Below are 22,527 nucleotides of genomic sequence, written 5' to 3' on the forward strand. Positions count from 1 at the left end.
GTACTCTGTAAAGTACAACGGAAAATGTAAATTATATAAAAAAATGCGAAACAATTAAATGTGCCAGCACAGATTTGCAATGTATTGCCTATTCCATTGAAACTCACAGAAAGACAGATATGAAGCTTTAGGCTGAAGACCAGTGGACTGAGTGGCTTTACATAGGATTTGGTCAATCCCCCTGGTTCCCTTGACAAACAGATAAGAAAACCGGCTCTCCACAGAACTTGATGCCTTTACTAAATGACTGAATTCTACCCCCCTCCCCCCCCCCCCCCCCCCAAAGGGAATTCTAAGAAACTTGATTGTCAACTTCATCACCCCCAAAATATCTACATAACAGATGTCTCCAGTTTTGTTTTTTGTTTTTTTTCTGATTGTGTGCGTAACAGAGTTCTGGTTATTTTTTTGTAATAAACATATAAATAAACATTAAAAATAACCACTATTAGGTAGTCCAGTATATGCACCAGTATTGGTAATGTCTCAATCACACATCAACATTGTCTGTATTTGTATTGCTGGATGTCCTTATTGTACAGTTTTTGAATTTGAGTTGAGTTTTGAATGACTGTATCTATGTTCCCCACTATTTGTTTTGTACTATGTACAGAGCTATGGAAGATGTTGGAACTATATAAATAAAATAATAATAATAAATTGTTCTTACTAACGTTAATATCGTGTTTATCTGAAGTTGCAAAGGCATTTTATAAAAAGAAAAAATCCAGGTTTAAAAAATAAATCTGCAACATGTTCAGCTATTTACTGGTGATTACTGTTGCCATCACTTGGAGCATTAAGCTCTATACTAGTGTATGGTAAATCCCTGTAAGTTTCCAGTGTGACAATGGGGGAAGGGGTTTGGATGCCAATTGTGGCTCTCAGTGTGGCGTTCATAAAACTTCCTCAATTTGCCTTATACAATACAGAAGTGAAGAGGGGTGGATTTTATGGTTTCAGATGAACTTATTTATGCTACAGTAGCTCTTCTGTGGGATTATGCAAGATGGAAAGAGGCTCCCCAATTGTGATACAATATGTAGTGAGAGGAGGTAAGTTATAGAAACAGTCTTACCTCATAAGAGATTAAGATTTTTATTGTTAGACAACAATAAACAACAATGCGTTTTACAGGACCTGCCTGCTTCCTCAGGTCAATACGAGGCTTAACTATGTATCTCTATTTCAGAGCACCAAAGACTATGTAAGAATGTTTATATTACTTACTACATATTGAATCACAATTGGGGTGCCTCCTCCCATCTTGCATTATCTCCACCTCTGTCCAAGGGGTTACCTCTGGGACTACATCCAGTGGTTGTTTGTTTTTTCTGGAGCGTGACCCACGTTGACCCAACCGAGTCATTATAACCGAGTGGAGACGGTTCTTCTCCACATGCCCAAAATTGTGGTTGCCTATAGCAACCCACGTTTGTGAGTAGTTGTTATTACTTTATATTTCCCATTTCTTAGAAATACTACCCTATTGGAGCTCCTGGTGCTCTTTTTGTCAACTTTTTTAACCGGTACCTGGGTTTCCAATCCTGAAATTCCTCTACCAGACCTCCTAGAACTTCTGTGGGATTGGATGAGGCAGGCTACACCTTAACCCTCCTTATCTAAGCTTAACCCTAACCGATAAACAAATAAACAACAAATCCGCCCCCCCCCCCCCCATTTGCCTTGGCTATGGCATGTTTGATGTTTGTAGAGAACTTTACTATTTCTTGTCATCTGATGTAAACCATGAACAATTGTTTTCCCTCTTCCCCTAATGCTGTGCTCCTTCCATCCCTAAAGGGAATTGTATTTTATCAGAGAAATTCTTTTTTTTCAGCACGCAACAGAAATAATGTTCGTAGAAGCAGATCATTCTCTTACAGGAAACGAGCTTACCTGCCTTGAAACTAATTATGCCTGGGAAGCCTTTTTAATTAGATAATGGTAATAATGAAACAGCAATTAGATTTCCTTGAAAAAATGTTGAAAAATGTTGAATATAGTGTGCCCAGAAATAGAAAACCTTACTGCCCTGGATCTGGTCATTTTATTATGCAAAAAATAATTGCAGTATAGTACAGAACAGAGATCTCCAACCCCGTCTGATATTAAGAGTGATGCAAACAAAATAAAATACTTACAGGTATAGATTAGGAATTTAATGATTTATACTCCTAACAAACACTTTTCTCAGGCTTTCTGGTTATGTTAAATGTATTTTGCCTTAAAGTGACACTGAAACGAAAATAAACGTATGATATAATGAATTGTATGTGTAGCAGTAGGGTATTGTACCGTGTTAGCCATCAGTAAAAGCAAGAAGTTTTAAAACTTCTTGAATTGTATGTGTAGTATGGATAATTAATAGAACATAAGTAGCAAAGAAAATACTCTCATATTTTTATTTTCAGTTATACGGCTTTTTCTTCTAACATTGCATCATTCGCTAGTATTTGCAGTTTACAAACTACACTCTGCATTTTAAACTATGAAACAGAGCAGAGCTAGTGACCCTTTGAACTTCCCTGCAGTAAAATCGTATCTGAAGTTGTCCTTTTGTTGTCACTGTTATATATATATATGTGTGTGTGTGTGTGTGTGTGTGTGTGTGTGTGTGTGCTTCAGGAAATAGCACTAAATTAGTCAGAGAGCTCAGAGAAGCTCTTTTTGCATAGATAACAAGTGAAGTTTCTTAACTCTTCTTGCACTGGAAACAAGGTGAGACTCATATTTTTGCTATTATATAGTCTTGTTCTGTGGAGAGGGCAGGAGGACTGACAGGCAATGAAAGACAATGCACTCATTTATATCATGTAATTTAGCAATTTCACAAGTCGTTACTTAGGCAGGAAGCACACTTATTAGAATGATGTCATTCTGCCACACTACAGAAAATGTGCACCGCTGTACATGTAATACAATTTAGTGGGGCGGATTCCCAAAGCTTTGAATTTTCTCACCTTGCTTAATAACTCACAATTTTATCTCTCCTTAAAGAGACACTGAAGCGAAAAAAAAAAATATGACATAGTGAATTGGTTGTGTACTATGAATAATTACTAGAAGATTAGCAGCAAAGAAAATCTTCTCAGTATTTTTATTTTCAGGTATATAGTGTGTTTTCTAACATTGCATCATTCTCTAATATGTGCAGATTACACAACACTCAGCATTCAAAATGATTCTTTCAGAGCAGTCTGTGAACTAATGACCTCTCCTCTGGCAGATAAAAAGAAAACTGTCCACTTACAGTTGAGATAATAAAAGTCAGAAGACAGCCCTCTCCACGACTTTGAAAGTAGTAGACATTAATGGCTCTTTTGCATAAAGATAACAACTGGAGTTTCTTAACTCTTCCTGTACTGGAAACAATTACACTGATGTATCTGATCTTAATGTTTTATTTCTTAGCTTTGCTACACATACAAATCATAATATCATAATTTTTTTTTCACTTCAGTGTCTCTTTAAATCACTTCACTCGTGATTTATTTTACTTAACACATGATTTATCTCTCCTTATGATTTATCTCTCCTTAACTAACTTAACTTATGATTTAGCTCTCCTTATTTGACATACTGGGCCATATGCAATTACATTTTTCTCCTGACATTTCTCTTAGGAGATAATTTTTTGCCTTTTCTTTAAATAACTTTTCAATTGAAAAAGTATTATTATTATTATTTTTTTTATTATTTTAGTATTTTATATAGCACCGACATATTACGCAGCGCTGTACTGTGTATATATATATATATATATATATATATATCTCTTGTCACTAACTGTCCCTCAAAGGAGCTCACAATCTAATCCCTACCAGTGCCATATGTCTATATTATGTAGTGTAAGTATTGTAGTCTAGGGCCAATTTTAGTGGGAGCCAATTAACTTATCTGTATGTTTTTTGGAATGTGGGAGGAAACCGGAGTGCCCGGAGGAAACCCACGTAGACACGGAGAGAACATACAAACTCTTTGCAGATAGTGCCCTGGCTGGGATTCGAACCAGGGACCCAGCGCTGCAAGGCGAGAGAGCTAACCACTACGCCACCGTGCTGCCCCAAGTACCAAAGTACTAAAAGGTTTGCGAAAAAGTACTATCAAAATTATTTTGAGTATTTGTTTGCTTGGTGGTGGTTTGAAGGGCATTTTATTGACAAGTTTGAAAATTTCACCTAGGAGAAAACTCAGGTGAAAAAGTGAATTGCATATGGGCCACTGTAACTCATGATTTATTTGACTTAACACATCATTTATCTCTCCTTGGGCCATATGCAATTCACTTTTTCACTGGAGTTTTCTCCAAGGAGATAATTTTTCATCTTCGATTTAGATTAACTTTTCAGCACTTTGCAATAGAAAAAGTACTACAAAGAAGGTAAAAAAGTACTGTCAAAATTATTTTGAGTATTTTTTTTTGCTGGCTGGTAATTTAAAAGGCACTTTATTAACAAGTTTGAAAATATCACCTAGGAGAAAACTCAGGTGAAAAAGTGAATTGCATATGGCCCCTTATGATTTATCTCTCCTCTGGGCCCATATGCAATTCACTTTTTCACCTGAGTTTTCTCGTAGGAGATAATTTTTCATCTTCGATTTAAAATAACTTTGCAGTTCTTTTCAACTAAAAAAAGTACTAAAAAGTAGGTGAAAAAGTACTATCAAAATTATATTGAGTATTGCCTTGCTTTCTAGTGGCTTAAAAGGCATTTTATTGACAAGTTTAAAATTATCACCTTGGAGAAAACTCAGGTAAAAAAGTGAATTGCATATGGGCCCATATGCAATTCACTTTTTCACCTGAGTTTTCACCTAGGAGATAATTTTTCACCTTCTATTTAAAATAAGTTTCTAGCACTTTTCAATTAAAAAAGTATCGAAATGTAAATGAAAAAGGGATATCAACATTATTTTGAGTATTTTCTTGCTTTCTGGTGGCTTAAAAAGCATTTTATTGCCAAATTTAAAAATATCACCTTGGAGATAACTCAGGTGAAAAAGAGAATTGCATATGGGCCATGGGCCCTTAACTTACTTAAAGAGACTCTGAAGCGAGAATAAATCTCGCTTCAGAGCTCATAGTTAGCAGGGGCATGGTTGCCCCTGCTAAAACGCCGCTATCCCGCGGCTAAACGGGGGTCCCTTACCCCCCGAAATACCCTCCGTGCAGCCGGGGATCTCTTCCGGATTGAGGCAGGGCTAATGGCCGCAGCCCTGCCCCATACGCGTCTGTCAGCGCGTCTCTCCGCCTCTCCCCCGCCCCTCTCAGTCTTCCTTCACTGAGAGGGGCGGGGGAGAGGCGGCGATGCGCCGCTGATAGACGCGCTAAGAGGCAGGGCTGCAGCCGTTAGCCCTGCCTCTAGGAGCAGCAAAATCTACGACCAATTTGGTCGTTGATTTTGCGGGGGGGAGGGGGGGGGTTGGGGGTGAAGGGACCCCCGTTTAGCCGCGGGATAGCGGCGTTTTAGCGTGTGCCCCTGCTAACTATGAGCTCTGAAGCGAGAATTATTCTCGCTTCAGTGTCTCTTTAACTCATAATTTATCTCTTCTGATTGGCCCTAATGCAATTAACTTTTTCTCCTGAGTTTTCTCATAGGTGATAATTTTACAACTTGTGAATAACATTCTTTTAAACCACCAGGAAGCAAGAAAATACTCAGAATCATTTTGAGAGTATTTTTTCTCCTACCTCTTGGTACTTTTTTAATTGCAGAGTGATGAAAAGTTATTTTAACCAGGTGATTAAAATGATATCCTAGGAGAAAGCTTAAGAGAAAAAGTAAATTGAATAAGGCCCTTATCTGTTTACCTCATGCATTACCTCTCCTTACAGTAAAGGTGAAAAAAAGTAAGCTTTGTAATGTAACCTCCATGGGCTGCTCGAAGACAGGGATTGGCCAATTTTTGTTCACAGAACCACAGTGCTAGAGCACAACGTTTCGACCAGATGGTCTTTATCAAGTGCTTGATAAAAACCATCTGGTCGAAACATTGTGCTCTAGCACTGTGGTTCTGCGAATAAAAATTAGCCAATTGTCCTAAAATCCAGGTCGAGACCCAGTCTTTCTTTACTTGGAGTGTTATAATTCCCTGCATACGCTATGCAGCCATAGCATGTGCAGTTAAATTATGCCTAGCTCAAATAGATTAAAGAGCGATTCGTTATACTTAACAAGCGCTCCACTGAACCCGCCCAGATCTATAGCTTCCATACATGACACATAGATTTTCCAACGATTTCAACATAAAAACTATTGAAAATCTATCAAACTGCAGTGTGTTCAATGGAGTGAAACGATATGGCCGCCGACCTACCACCGCTCCTGCCTTACCCCTGTTTGATCTAGCTCTTCTATCTAGTCAGATCGACAATTGATCAAAATTATGATTCATCTGTTTGGGCATAGAATTCTGGTCGATTCAATACGAGAGATCAAGTCTTCCAAGAACTAAGTGGGAAAATCAATTAATTTATGACTACCTTTACTCTGTATTGTTTTCTTTTTATGAATTGCTCTTTAGCAAAACGATTACAACTATTTCTTTTTATCCAGTTTATGACATACGGTAGCTCAACGCGAAGCTGCAATACAGTATTATGAACTGGGGCTGATTAGGAGAACGCATACAACTGTTATGTGCAGGAAATTGTTTTAGCTCTATAAAACCACAGTTGAGAATCTGAGTTTAATTTTAGTGAATTTAACAGAATTCAGCAGTGTAGCTATGTTAGCAGAACTTGCTCATCGCAGTCATTTGAAACCGGGGTCACGCAACAGCGAGTAAGTGCACTGTTTACATGCTCGGTTAGCTCTTCACACAGAGGGACTACACAATAGACATGCAAAGGAAAAAAGCACATATTGCACATGGGTATAAAAATACAACATAAAAGCTAGGTAAAAAATATAGGAAACGCATCACTCCAATTTTAAACCAGCTACTATCGCTCACAGACAGATTCTATTTTTAAAAATGGGAGAGAATAAGAAGACTCAGTGTCATGTACTAATTGTGTCTGCTACCTAAGTAGCTATTTAGACTCATCTTGAAAGTTTCTTCCATTATTATGTGATACCTGCATAATAAAAAGGACAATGATGTTGATTTACTCAAAAAATCACAATCGAGAAAAACAAATAAGAGATGTAACTTCCCATCATTGCTGATGTTCTCCATAAAATCTTACTTTGGGAAATTGACTTACCGTACCCAATCTAGATCAGAAATTAAGGTATCACTAACATCAACGGATTCAGCAAGACAACCAGGCAACTTTAGGACAGGTCAGTGGTAGCACAATGGGCATATACAACCTTATTACTTTGAGCTTGCCATCAATGTGTTTTTACTATTCTTTTTCATTGATGGTGACCATTGTGAGCATTTATACCAATTTTGAAGTACCTGACCAGAAGCCCAGGCACCACCCACATTCCGCATCATACCCTTTGAGCTTGTTTTCTAACATTCTGAGATAGTTATGAGACATATTTCCAGCATCTCCACTATGTTTCCTGAGATAATGACATGGTGGAGGAGGCATCCATAGTCACCTAAAAAACGTGCTTGTACTTTATGCATTGCAAGACTAGAGGCTAAATATCTTTGTATTATGAACCCCTCCCCTCCTCCCCTCCATCCTATCTCAGAAAATTGAAAGAGATGCTGGAAATATGTCTCATAACTAATTCAGATGGTTTGAACCTTAACTTAAAGGGGGATGAAGCTGGACTTTAAAAACTCTTGTACCTATTGCTACCTATTTAACAATTACCCAACCCACATCATTTTTTTTAATAAATATATACACATTTATACAATTACCGATTTGTCCCTGCAGTGCCTTCGTACCGGATGGTGCCAAACAGAAGGAAGCTCTCTGTTGGCTAAACTCTTATTCCTCACCACCTCCTTCTTCGTTGTGATATATTGCCGTGACAATGGTTAATGCGCCACTCAGAAATGGACTGTATCTGTGTGGCTACTACTAACCCAAACACATTCTCAGTCACTGTGATGTCAGCGTGTGCGGCCCAGTGGCAGCTATGGCGTTTGGGACCATTTCTGGTTGCTATGGCAATGCATCACCATGAGGGAGGAATAGTTTAACCAACAGAGAACTTCCTTCCACTCGGCACAATATATATATATATATATGTATATATATATATATATATATATATATATATATATTTATTTTTTATTTATTTTAAGTGATGGGGGACTAGCTAATACTTTTGTACTTAGCAATTGGTATAATAGTCGTTGAAATCCAGTTTCATCTTGCTTTAACAAGGTTCTGCTCATCAGTGTCTGCACAGGACAAGGAAACCATTTGCACCTGGGCTTGGCCTTCAATGTTGTATGTGATTTCTTTGTGGGTATACAATTATCTATGAACATAATATATGAAATTATATATAGAAATCCTTACTCAGCAGAGTAGATGCTTACATTGTGCACACCTTTAAGCTATATATTTTTCATATGCTCTCAATTTAAAGTAGGATAACAAAAGTTTCTAACCTTAGACATACAATTTGAACACAACAGCAGAATGTACAGGTCAGTCAGTACCTGTTTGACTTAGAGAGGAGTCCCAGTTCAGACTGAAGTCATCAGAAGCCTCCACTGAAAATAAAAAGTAACAAAACATTACTTAAAAATTAAGATATAAAACACATCATTATATATTGCTGCCTAACTACACACAAATTTATATACATAAAATGAATGTATATAATACAATATATATATATATATATATATATATATATATATATATATATATATATATATATATATATATATATATATATATATATATATATATATATATATATATATATATATATACTGTATATGTTTAACCTCCTGAGCGGTATGGACGAGCTCAGCTCGTCCATCACCGCCGGAGGCTGCCGCTCAGGCCCTGCTGGGCCGATTTTCTTCAAATAAAAAGCAGCACACGCAGCCGGCACTTTGCCAGCCGCGTGTGCTGCCTGATCGCCGCCGCTCTGCGGCGATCCGCCGCGAGCAGCGGCGAAAGAGGGTCCCCCCAGCCGCCTGAGCCCAGCGTAGCCGGAACAAAAAGTTCCGGCCAGCGCTAAGGGCTGGATCGGAGGCGGCTGACGTCAGGACGTCGGCTGACGTCCATGACGTCACTCCGCTCGTCGCTATGGCGACGATCTAAGCAAAACAAGGAAGGCCGCTCATTGCGGCCTTCCTTGTTTATTCTGGGCGCCGGAGGCGATCGGAAGAACGCCTCCGGAGCGCCCTCTAGTGGGCTTTCATGCAGCCAACTTTCAGTTGGCTGCATGAAATAGTTTTTTTTTTATTAAAAAAAACCCCTCCCGCAGCCTCCCTGGCGATTTCAATAGAACGCCGGGGAGGTTAAATCCATTGGCCCTTATTCAACTACCTTTCTCCTGAGTTTTCTGATGGGAGATGTTTAAAGCAGATCCGAGATGAAAAACTACCTACACCAAGCAACTTGTCTATATATCTTATCTAAAGTTAAGATAGTTTACACAGCATATCTAGCTGCAAACAGCTTTGAAAGTTTATGATTAATTATTCCTGTGATACAATAAAGGGTAGCCACGTTCTGTTTGTCACAGGCCTGAGGGCTAGAGATGCTATCAGCTTGCCTGTGTGTAAATTCAGTCCTCTCTCCTCCTCCCCTGCCTCTGAAATCAATGGCTAGTAACCTCCTCCTCCTGCCAAGACTGAGCTCCTATAAACCCTTGCTACAATGCCAATGCACAAAAGGAGCTGTGGGCGAGGCTTGTTTAGTTTATAGGGAATTAGAGTATTAAAACAAAACAAGAAAAGTATTTGGCTTGAGGAATTCCCTATAAACGATATGAAAGGAACACAATTATACAATGAGTAAAAGTTTATCTCGGATCCACTTTAAGTTTTAAGTCCTCAACAATAAAGAAAGTACTCAAAATAAGTTTGATATTTCTTTTTTTAAACATGTTTTTATTTTATTTTTTTATTTCTAGGCACTGAAAAGTTACTCTACATGACATGACATGAAAATGTATCCCCTGGTTGAATAATTAATAGAATAAGGGCAATTCTCCCTATACAGAGAGGAATCCAATAAAACAGTATGTATGCTGGGGCTCATCTTGTGTCCTTATATACTAGTGTTTACAATGCAACCTACTGCATAACAAATCCCATATAACAACACATGAAAACTTGAGTAGCAAGGACTGATGTAGTGTGAAGTAGTCAATACAGAGTGATAAATGTATATAGTTCAAGTAAATATCAGACAAATGATAAAGGCAGCAAGCTACACAGTATGACAACAGAATATACAAACAAATACCCACTGGAAAAGTTCCTTTATTAGTGAATCTCTAAGGCAGCATACTACCGTGCTCACAATGTGAGCTACCTGAGAGGATTCCCTATTCAAAGTATTCTGCTCAGTTAGCCTATCAGCCAGCCACAACCCTACCCTCTAGTCCTTACTTGAACTTGGGCTGGTAATTTGCTGTAAAGGGGATGCACTAGGAAAGGAAAAATCCAGTAGGAAGTTTTAATTTTACAGTTTGTTTAATGCTTCCATGGCAGCATACTCATAGTCATTAACTAGCCCCAACAATAGAAACGGACGGATGTACTATTTATTCTCAGAAGAAGTAGAAAGTCAAATTCAGATTTTCCAAACTGATTAGAGGACTGTGGGGTCCAATCTGTAATGAACTATGAAATAGCAGACCAATGACCATTGTGCTTCTCTGCATATGGTAGCTGAGGAAAAGACGTGTGCCCAAGAAGAGGCAATGTGGGAAGGGAAAACAGGGGGAAAGAGGCTTCAGCCAATCAGGTTGCATTAGTTAGTCTGAGAGGAAAGTAAAGAAGCAAAAAAGACAACCCAGCATGCCCTGCAACTTCCATTGTGTGGCAATGTACCAAATAAGAGTCAGGTAAACTGGGGAATGATCATTTATCAACAAGAAAAGTAATAGTGATTTTTAACTTTTGTATTGCCTGGTTAGCATCCTTATTACTTGTTACCAGATAAAAATAAAGAATTGTTTTTTGATTTTATGCCCGACAGTTACACTTTAACAATGGATGTTATTAATTCCATCTTGCTGCTTTTCCCAGTGTATAATCCACTCTATTTCTTGCAGAGTTAAGAGGACAAATTCTCTATGTAGCGAAATGTATAGATTCTTGGCTTTCTAAATAATGCAACGATGGACTGAACTTTTTATGAATGCAGTGAAGGTGAAAAGGACAGGCCAAATGGGAGAGCTGTGACATGTAAGTAAACATTGGCATCCAGGAAGTCAAGGAACTTCTAGAATGACTGGTGAATGGAAAATGTGCTGATATGCATCTTGCAAGTTTATTATAGGACATCCGAGGTGAAAATAAACTGATGAGAAAAACAATTGTATCCATCATCAGTCTCCTAAAAATGACTTTTTTAGATACCTGACAGTTTTATTTTATACTTAATCTAGTTTTTAAGTTTTTCTGTTACATTGTCTCTGCTCAATGGCACCTTCATTGAAGTATGTCAGAGCTCAAATCTATGAATTATTGACCCTTTTTATCTCTTTCCTGCTCTGAGAAGCCATTTACTGACAGGAAAGTGTTTTATGGCTGTAATTACTTATCAGTGAGGATTGTGCTATAGTTTGACCCAGTCCGACCCGGTCCCGACCTGGACAGAAACTGTCACTTATAGCAGGAGACATTGGCAGCGCTTCCAAACAGAGGCTGCACCCGAATTGACTACCTGCAATAGATGTGCAGAGCTCCACAATATGAACTAAAATACACAACTTGCATTCAAAACAGGCACAGCAAAGGAGGACATTAGCTTCAGTATAAATAATATGTGCACAAATTATTCCCTACTAGACTTCCCCACGGCGATGACGGGTCCTCTCGGGGAAGACCTACCGCTAGTCTAACAATAAAAACATGATTTTTTCCTAGTGCTGCTAATCATAAAATGGTATACACATTTCTTTAAACAGACATCAAACAAATAACAGCGCTCATAGGCTGCAACTGAATTGTAGACCAACAGAGGCATGCAGAGCATTGCATTCAAATTATAGATTAGGACTAGTACATGTTTGCATCTGATTTGCATTCAAGGCAAGTATTTAGCCCTTGTGGGGCGCTCTGCATGCCTCTGTTGGTCTACAATTCAGTTGCAGCCTATGAGCACTGTCATTTGTTTGATGTCTGTTTGTAGAAACTGTCACTTGCATACATGATCATTAACTCATAAAGATAAAAAAAGGACCACAGCCTAGCTATTTGTGTGCTTGGCACTGTACATCATGTCACATGTCACCTCGGTTGTCCTTTAACAAAAAAAATATTAATGGGCTAAATGGAAAGAATAATTGCCTGCTGGTGTTCTATGTAATTTTTTAAAGAAAAAATATCCTATTGCATCCCATGAGGTTGATGACAGATCTTCAGTAGCCTGACTTCTTTCAAACCAAAAAGTAAATTTCACTGACCCATAAAAGAGTGAGGAATTTTTAACTGTTTCCTGGTCTAACCACAGACACTGTTATATTGAAGAAAAATTATTTTTTACACATCCATACCAATTGCAGTATATTTACAGAGATACTTATGGTAGGGTATGAAAGAGTAAATTTGAAGGTCCAAGTGTATCTATTTTGAAAAGTGGAGAGAATCCATGAATCTCAGATTTTCTTTCTTCCATACCTGAAGGCCAATAATCTATTCAATACCTAGCTAGGAGAGGACAGCATGCATAAGGGCAAGCAAATCCTCAGACTTACCATGAGATAGGTAGATTACTGTGAAAAAGTTTCTAAAACGTGTATCCTGAAGAAGCAGACTTCTTCAGACCTTTGCTGAGGATGGCTCTTTTGGCTTAACCCTATTCTGTACCTCAGGGAAGACACTCTTCATTAAATTATAATTTTAGGAAGGGTTGATTGAACCACAGCTTAAGCCAAAGTGCCTGAACATAGCAGTGGCGTGAACATAGTCAATAGCTGCTGAACCTACACACACAGAAGCAATGATTAGATTCTCAAAAGCTGATATGACCTGGACTCTTTCTATTGTCCGGCCACAAAGGGGACTACTGGCGCAGCAGAGATCAAACTGAGTATGACATCAAATGTACACCAGACGTTAATATACCACAGCAGTAGTTAAGCAGAGGAGGAGCCACATTCAAATTAAATAAATCCAAAGGACAAACTGAATAGCAGTGCAATGGTCACGGAGAGATAAAGGAAAGAAGGTGAACTGCAGCCTCCTTCACCAAGCCCCCACTACCATACAATACAATAAAATTTGTAAAGCGCGTTTCTCCCATAGGACTCAAAGCGCATAGTTGTGTCTCAGATTAATACAGGGTTGCAGGCTGGGTTGTGTTACAGAGGAGATAGTCAGATGTTCATGAATGCCAGACTAAAGAGGTAGGTTTTCAGTTTAGACTTTAATGCTTCCGGGGATGGAGCTGTCCTGATTGGGAGTGGCAGGGAGTTCCAAAGTGTAGGGGCAGCATGACAAAAGGCTCTGTCTCCCAAGGTTTTGAGGTGGACTCTGGGGGTGACCATGGTGTTGCGTCCTTTTGATCTAAGATTGTGGGGGGTGTGATGCAGTTGCAACAAGTCCTTCAGGTATCCAGGGCCCAGATTGTGCAAGGATTTGAATGTCAGTAAGCCAATCTTAAACAGAATTCTCCATTTTATCGGTAGCCAGTGGAGTGAGCTCAGGGTTGGTGTTATGTGGCAATGGCGGGGTTGGCTCGTTAACAGCCTTGCGGCGGCATTCTGTACTAATTGCAGGCGGCGTAAGTCTTTCTTATGCAGGCCTGTGTAGAGGGCGTTGCAGTAGTCTAACCTTGATGTGACGAAGGCATGAACTAGGGTTGGAAGATCCTCTGAAGGAATTAGGCGTTTAATCTTTGCAATATTCCTTAGATGAAAGAAGGAATGTTTCACAACAGCTGAGATTTGATTCCTGAAGCTTAATTTCCTATCAATCAGTACTCCCAGGCTGCGCACACAGTCTGAGTTTTTCAGGTCTGAGCTCCCTATCCTTAGCGGTGTTGGTTGAGACTGGGGCTGCTTTGCTGTTGAGCCCTGGCCCTCGATAACAAGTACCTCAGTTTTGTCAGCATTAAGTTTTAGCCAATTCATATTCATCCACTCCTGAAGCTCAGCTAAGCATGCGTTTATTTGTGGAGTAGGGTCTGTGATGCCAGGTTTGAATGACAAATATAGCTGGGTGTCATCAGCATAGCAATGATATGTCAGGCCATGTTTTTGTATGATTTCTCCAAGTGGCAGCATGTATATGGTGAAAAGTAAAGGGGATAATATTGCGCCCTGAGGTACACCGTATTTTAGTGGTACAGGTTTGGAGAGGAAGGGCCCTAAGGCTACCCTTTGTGTTCTGCCAGCCAGGAAGGAGTTGAACCACTGGAGAACAATGGCATCTATGCCACAGTACTCTTGTAGCCTGTTGAGCAAGATTCCATGATCGACTGTGTCAAAAGCCGCTGAGAGGTCGAGCAAAATCAGGATGGAACATTGACCCTTGTCTCTTGCAATGAGCAGATCATTGCAAATCTGGGTGAGGGCTGTTTCACAGCTGTGATATTTCCTGAAGCCAGATTGAAGAGGGTCAAGGATGTTGTTTCTGGAGAGCCTGTCTTCAAGTTGGAGGTAGAAAGCCTTTTCAATAACTTTTCCCAGAAAGGGGAGGTTAGAGACATGTCTGTAGCTGTTTAGAGCATCTGGGACTAAGGGTGGTTTCTTGAGTAGTGGCCTGACGATTGCTTCTTTCAGAGTAGAGGGAAACCACCCTTCTTGTAAGGAACCGTTGACTATTTTGTGGAATGCCGGTGTAAAAAGTTGAGGGCATTTCAACATGCACTTAGTGGGGCCAGGGTCCAGATCGCAGGTAGTCTGACGAAGGTTTGAGAGGATGTCCAAGATGTCTTTTTCAGTGATTACTTTAAAATCAGACCATGGTGGTAGGCTATTTTTGCACCTGTTATATGGCTCTGCATGGGTTTCTTGGGCTGTGAATTGAATGGCAGATCGTATGGAGGAGACTTTGTCTGAGAAGAAGTGGGCAAATTTCTCGCACAGTTCCTGTGAAGGTGTGATGCTGGATTTCCTGCAAGATGGATTGTAGAGACTGTCAACCGTGCGGAATAGTTGGGCAGGTCTGTTGGCTGCATTTTCAATTTCGTGAGACAGGAATAAGGACTTCTTTTTGCTATTTCCGCATTGGATATTAGGAGTTCTGAATGGAAAATGAGGTCCAGAGTGTGTCCTTTTTTGTGGGTAGGGAGGTTGATGGCTTGAGAGAAGCCCAGTTCATTCATGGAGAGAAGTAGCTCAGTTCCAAATTGGGAAGAGTGTGTATCGACCCATGCGTTAAAGTCTCCCAGAATTATCCACCTAGGGTGTTTCAGTGTTATACAAGATACAAGTTCTGCTATTTCCTTGAGAAAAGCTGAGCCACCATTAGGGGGGCACCATTAGTATTTTGGGACAAGTAGAATGCCAAGTACTCTTAGTGGGGGACAAAAAACATTTTCAGCTTGGTTCACAAATAAATCTGGACAATCTTAGTTCATCCCAGTGCTGTCCTGTTCTGTCAGTTTTGCATCAGTTTTCTATTTGTTTTACATCACTGGATTGGAAATATACACCTTTTATGTGTGAGCACACCCATAGAAAACTGATAAAAAAAACCTGACAGGACTTGACCAGACCGGAAATGTGCCCTTCTATGTGTGAAAACAGTCATATAAACACATACTAACTGTCAAAAACTGAATGGACAGGACTGAACACATTTTAAAAGAGCACTATGGTGAAAAATTGTAAAGTATAAAATATATTCAAACATATACAAATAAGAAGTACGTTTTTTCCAGAGTAAAATGAGCCATAAATTAGTTTTCTCCTATGTTGTTGTCACTTACAGTAGGTAGTAGTAATCTGACAGAAGTGACAGGTTTTGGACTAGTCCATCTCTTCATAGGGGATTCTCAGGGATTTATTTATTTTCAAAGCACTTAGTGAATGACAGTTGCTCTGTTCAACTGTCAAAAAACTGTGTAGCGAGCAGGGAAACTGGCCAGCATTATTGTTTAAATCCTTCTTAGCGAATATCTTCATAAAGAATAAGAGCCTTGCTGAGAATCCCCTATTAAGACATGGACTAGTCCAAAACCTGTTCCTTCTGTCAGATTTCTACTACCTACTGTAAGTGACAGCAACATAGAAGAAAAGTAATTTATGGCTCATTTTACTCTGGAAAAAAATATACTTATTTTTCGGTTTGCACATATTTTACAATTTTTCGCCGTAGTGCCCCTTTAAGTGTGACTCAAGCCTTAATGTAACAGTAACCATTTTTTGTAGTTTACTTCTGCCCTAGTAAAAACAAGGTTCTTGATTGAAGCAGTGCATTCAACGCACCAGAATAAGGCCAGTCACGTTTTACTGTAAAACTGGCCCATACAGCCATTTACTGTTACAGTAGTATACTACAGCTACATCCAAAGTCGTTGGAACAGTTTCAAACTACCCCACAACCTAACCGCAATGGAAACTGTCCACTGAGACTACTGTTTCCTGATGCTTATGAGTCTGGGCGGCAGAGGCTTTTTTGCTTGCATTGTTGATACAAAGACTAAAGCAATATACAAGCAAACAATCAATAACGCCCAAAATGATTACTAGTGATCATTTCGGATGATGGTTTAGCAACAATCACTAAACAGACATAGGCCCATATGCAATTTCGTTTTTCTCCTGAGTAATATTTTTACAACTCGTCAATAAAATGCCTTTTAAGTCACCAGCATGCAAGAAAATATTCAAAATAATTTTGATAGTACTTTTTCACCTATTTTTGGTACATTTTCAATTGCAAAATGTTGAAAAGTTATTTTAAGTAGAAGATGAAAATAATCTCCCAGGAGATATGTCAGGAGAAAAAGTTAATTGCATATGGGCCATAATGCTTAGCTATATAAGAGGATGAATAAAAAGCACTCCACTGCAAGGAAAACAAAAGAGTAACAACAGTGTCTTGTTGATCCAGTAAGAAGACATTAATAACAACAGAGGACACCTGTACTCACACTAGACTTTTGCCACAAACTACTATTTTTGAGTAATGAAAATTTAGAAGGTGAAAGTAGCTGGGAGGCGAATTTATACTATACTAATCTTTTATTGAAGTTCCCTATTGGATTGCAGCAGACCAATGGGAATCCTCGCTCAAACCAGGAAGATCCTCATTGGTCTGTTGCAATCCAAAGGGAACATGATGCTTCTGATGCCTTGGCTCTGTATACCAGTGCTTTTCCTATGTAGAACAGTGGTAGCAGCAACGGTGGAGGGCCAGAATGTGACAGCAGCAGGTGAGTAAAAAAATGGCAAAATGTACACAGTGACCAGCCTAGCGAGAGCAGACACTGTCCATTCTAACAGGCTACAAATGATTCCATGGGCATTTACTTTGTTCAGCCAATCAGGAAAAGTCATGTAGGACCCATACTTGGGTTCTGCTTGTCGTAATGGATCAAATGGATCCATTCCGAATGGACTAATGTGAACGGATCCTATTGACTTGAATAGGATTCCTTCAAATCCATGCTAATTCGTTCCATTTAGCTCCACTGAACTTTTTTTCGTGCAGTGTGAACCCAGCCCAAGACCTAGGCTATACAAAACAGATTAATTATCGTATTCAGGGTTTAGAGATTAATCGTCTAGTGGACAGTTGTTTCTTTAGCAATACAAGATTTTTTTTTTTTTTAAATTAGGTAGTTGCCAATAAAGAGTTAAACCTCTTGATTTCAGGCAATTAATCTTATTCATGTAGCCCTAGCCTTAAGCTATTTAAAACTGCACCCTCCAGAATCCATCCTTCTTACTACAGCTCACGTACAATAGCAGCCTTTCCAGCTTGTGCTCACTAGGTAGGCAATGCAAGCAGGGGAGAAGCAATGTAAGGCTCTTTTATGTAAAGCTAAGAAGATAATGAAACACCACATGATATGATTAGTAGTTTATATAAAAGAAACTGAATTTTAGAATGGTCTAGAATGGATAGTAATTCTCAAACTTCTCCTCTGACCTCAACAGCGGTGCATATTTTGTGGATTTCCTCTACAGAACACATTTGGTTAATTACTGCTCAACCTAACTCTATATTTCCCTATGCTTGTGGGGGGAACGGCACAAGGTGTGCCCCCCGCTGGTGAGGGATGTAGACAGGATTTAGGACCACTATCCAAATGGTATCTTCACCACAGTCATTTGCAGGATTTGATGCAGGCCATTACCGAAGATATACAAATACTGAAATAATGTAGCGTAATTAGCAGAAGTCTGCTAATCGAGTTGAACTTGATGGACGTATGTCTTTTTTCAACCCAAATAACTATGTAACTTATAAGAATGGTCATTTTACTCCTTTACGAAACTTAAACATGTATGTTTTGATACACCACGTTTGTAAAGTTTCATACACACGTAAGAGGCTTGTCGTCCGGCGGGGATTGGGACACCATCCCTAGGGTGACATGGCAAAGGACTGACACTGTACAGACTTGCCACCTGTTCTCTTTGATATGAAAGGGAAGGGGGAGGAGGGCCAAAGGAGCAGCATGCAAGTGAGGAGGACAATACTCTCAGCCAGTGATCAGATGGCATCGGGGCCACTGTACACGTGCTAGATTCTCAGCAGAGCTGCTTATCCGTCACCTAGGGAGAGTTTCATCTAGCATTTGTACAAGGCTTCAGGCCTCATTCACACTTCTGTGGGCATCTAACCGTCCTCAAAATAATGCCAGTTTGAAGTGACTTTAAAACTTTTGTTCACTGACCTGTGACATGGGGCCTGTTGCACAAAAAAGCCATTTTGTTAGTACTATTTTTATTATCCTTCATGCTGTACAATAGTTGGTAAGGAGAATACATTACAAGTAATCACAAGACAGGACACAGAAGGGAAAGAGAACTTTTCCCCATGAAGTTTACAATCTCTTCTACACTTACCTCCTCACATTCACGTGTACAAGACTTCTCACGTGCCTCACCCCTCCTCTGGAATGCCCTTCCACAACACATCTGCCACTCTCCCACCTTTGAAATCTTTAAACGCTCCCTCAAAACCCACCTTTTCCGACAAGCATATTCTCTAGCTTAGGTCATGCACCCACTAAATAACCTAATTACGCACTGCCTGTACATATGCTTTATACATCCCCACCTCTTGTTTCCACCCCATTCCTTTAGATTGTAAGCTCACAAGGGCAGAGCTCTCACCCTTTTGTGTCATGGACTGTTATTAATTTAATTGCTTGCACACGGTTAGACGTTTATACATTTTAGTCATCATGTTAAATCAAATTGTAATCAGCAGTGCTGTATCTTGTATCAGTGTTTATATTTGATGTATATCATTGTCTGTATCATTATGTATCTCTTGTTTGTTTTCTTACATTGTACAGCGCTATGGAATATGTTGGCGCTTTATAAATAAATAATAATAATAATAAGAGGTGCCCTAGGTGGGGTCAAGAGTGATAGAAGTGGTAGTCAGAGCGAAGACCTGATTGCCCAGATATAACAATAGGGGGCTGCAGTTCTGGCGGGGTGGTGGGAAACCTGGACTTGAAAGCTAGAAAGTTACTCTTAATTTATTAAACCTAAAAATTCCAAATTCCTGAAGCTCTCATATGGCAACAAATACAGGTAACATAGGCTTCAGTAAAGCCGGAGAGCACAAATAGCACAAAGTGAGTAAGAGGCGGTCCAGCTGGCATCTGCTTGTATACTCGCCCTCATGGGGTTTTTTTGTGTACTGCCTTGTACTTCAGTCTACTCTATTTTACATGTACTTACATGTCCTTCCTAAGCTGCACTATGCTCTAAATCAGGGCTGTCCAACTCCTGTCCTCAGGGGCCATATCCATGCCAGTGTTTAAGATCGACTGAAAAATGGAGAAATGTGTTCTACTTGATGAACCACACCTTTCCTGATTCAACCCCATTAGTACATTTTTGCTGCAAAGAAAATGTGTGAGGAACTCAGCCCCCAAGGACTGGAGTTGGACAACCCTGCTCTACATGATGCTCTATTACTGATAAGCTAAAATAACTTCAAGACTTTGCAAGACAGACATACTGTGATGGAGCAAAACAGTGTTTGTATACACTGCTCGTAAAGCATTATTTTGTGTTTATATGCTGCAAAGGATACACATGTGAATCTTTTCCCTGAGTTAAAAAGCAGGCACTTCCAGGCTAAAGAACTAATTACTATAATAGAAGAGCAGAAATCAAAGTCATTGCTGTTCAAGAACAGCAGAGAGCAGCGTGTAATCAACCTAAGATTCCAGACAAGCAATGTCACCGAGCGGATAGCACCAGCTGGACCTCAAGAAAATGAAGGGCCAGAGCAAAGAAGTTTAGAGGCTTAAAATAAAAAAGATTTACATTTTTCTGTACCAATGGTAACTTTTTAACTGTTGCACAGTACAGAAAATAGTATTCGTTGTAAATGTATACAGTGGAGAAAATAATTATTTGACCCCTCACTGATTTTGTAAGTTTGTCCAATGACAAAGAAATGAAAAGTCTCAGAACAGTATCAATTCAATGGTAGGTTTATTGTAACAGTGGCAGATAGCACATCAAAAGGAAAATCGAAAAAATAACCTTAAATAAAAGATAGCAACTGATTTGCATTTCATTGAGTGAAATAAGTTTTTGAACCTTCTAACAATAAAAGACTTAGTACTTAGTGGAAAAACCCTTGTTTGCAAGCACAGAGGTCAAACGTTTCTTGTAATTGATGACCAAGTTTGCACACATTTTAGGAGGAATGTTGGTCCACTCCTCTTTGCAGATCATCTCTAAATCCCTAAGGTTTCGAGGCTGTCTCTGTGCAACTCTGAGCTTGAGCTCCCTCCATAGGTTTTCCATTGGATTAAGGTCCGGAGACTGACTAAGCCACTCCATGACCTTAATGTGCTTCTTCTTGAGCCACTCCTTTGTTGCCTTTGCTGTATGTTTTGGGTCATTGTCGTGCTGGAACACCCATCCACGACCCATTTTCCGTTTCCTGGCAGAGGGAAGGAGGTTGTCGTTCAGGATTTCACGATACATGGCTCCGTCCATTTTCCCGTTAATGCGATTAAGTTGTCCTGTGCCCTTAGCAGAAAAACACCCCCAAAGCAAAATGTTTCCACCCCCATGCTTGACGATGGGGACGGTGTTTTGGGGGTCATAGGCAGCATTTTTCTTCCTCCAAACACAGCGAGTTGAGGTAATGCCAAAGAGCTCTATTTTGGTCTCATCAGACCACAGCACCTTCTCCCAGTCACTCACAGAATCATTCAGGTGTTCATTGGCAAACTTCAGACGGGCCTGCACATGTGCCTTCTTCAGCAGGGGGACCTGGCGAGCCCTGCAGGATTTTAATCCATTGCGGTGTAATGTGTTTCCAATGGTTTTCTTGGTGACTGTGGTCCCTGCTAATTTGAGGTCATTCACTAACTCCTCCTGTGTAGTTCTAGGATGCTTTTTCACCTTTCTCAGAACCATTGACACCCCACGAGGTGAGATCTTGCGTGGAGTCCCAGAGCGAGGTCGATTGATGGTTATTTTGTGCTCCTTCCATTTTCGAACAATCGCACCAACAGTTGTCACCTTCTCTCCCAGCTTCTTGCTAATGGTTTTGTAGCCCATTCCAGCCTTGTGCAGGTCTACAATTTTGTCTCTGACATCCTTGGACAGCTCTTTGGTCTTTCCCATGTTGGAGAGTTTGGAGTCTGCTTGATTGATTGATTCTGTGGACAGGTGTCTTTTATACAGGTGACTAGTTAAGACAGGTGTCCTTAATGAGGGTGACTAATTGAGTAGAAGTGTCTAACCACTCTGTGGGAGACAGAACTCTTAATGGTTGGTAGGGGTTCAAAAACTTATTTCACTCAATGAAATGCAAATCAGTTGCTATCTTTTATTTAAGGTTATTTTTTCGATTTTCCTTTTGATGTGCTATCTGCCACTGTTAAAATAAACCTACCATTGAAATGATACTGTTCTGAGACTTTTCATTTCTTTGTCATTGGACAAACTTACAAAATCAGTGAGGGGATCAAATAATTATTTCCTCCACTGTATGTAGCTGGTGTATTTGTGTTAGATATTTGTATCTAAAATACTGAGCTTATATTATATAATTTATTTTGCTGGCCTGCACATGCACTAAAAGCAAGAAATATACACTGTATATCATTTTTTGTTTGTTTTAATTGGTCAGTTTAAAAAGGTCACATGCAGTCTTCTATAACAGGAATCATCACAGTGGTAACCTAGCCTCCAGTAACATGGCAACTGCCCATGGCAACTCCTCTAATACAGAAGACAAAGGCAAAAATAGCTTTTATGTAGCTAAGGCCCATGATCACGACCAAGGCCTAAATTTGACATC

The 22,527-nt window shown here is 39.6% G+C and overlaps 1 protein-coding gene across 7 annotated transcripts in view; it reads right to left on the bottom strand.

The window, feature by feature from the left end:
- Nucleotides 1-22,527, bottom strand: part of ZNF423 (zinc finger protein 423) — a 464,204-nt gene that overhangs the window by 397,881 nt on the left and 43,796 nt on the right. For 6 of the 7 annotated variants that reach the window (XM_068261031.1, XM_068261037.1, XM_068261036.1 and 3 more), the window contains exon 2: nt 8,587-8,640. In XM_068261031.1, the coding sequence (XP_068117132.1) occupies nt 8,587-8,640 (54 nt within the window). Of the gene's footprint in view, nt 1-8,535; nt 8,641-22,527 lie in introns of those variants that run through there. The other variant, XM_068261038.1, reaches the window with a different exon arrangement.

This window comes from Hyperolius riggenbachi, chromosome 11 (genome assembly GCF_040937935.1).
Source record: "Hyperolius riggenbachi isolate aHypRig1 chromosome 11, aHypRig1.pri, whole genome shotgun sequence".
NCBI lineage: Eukaryota > Metazoa > Chordata > Amphibia > Anura > Hyperoliidae > Hyperolius > Hyperolius riggenbachi.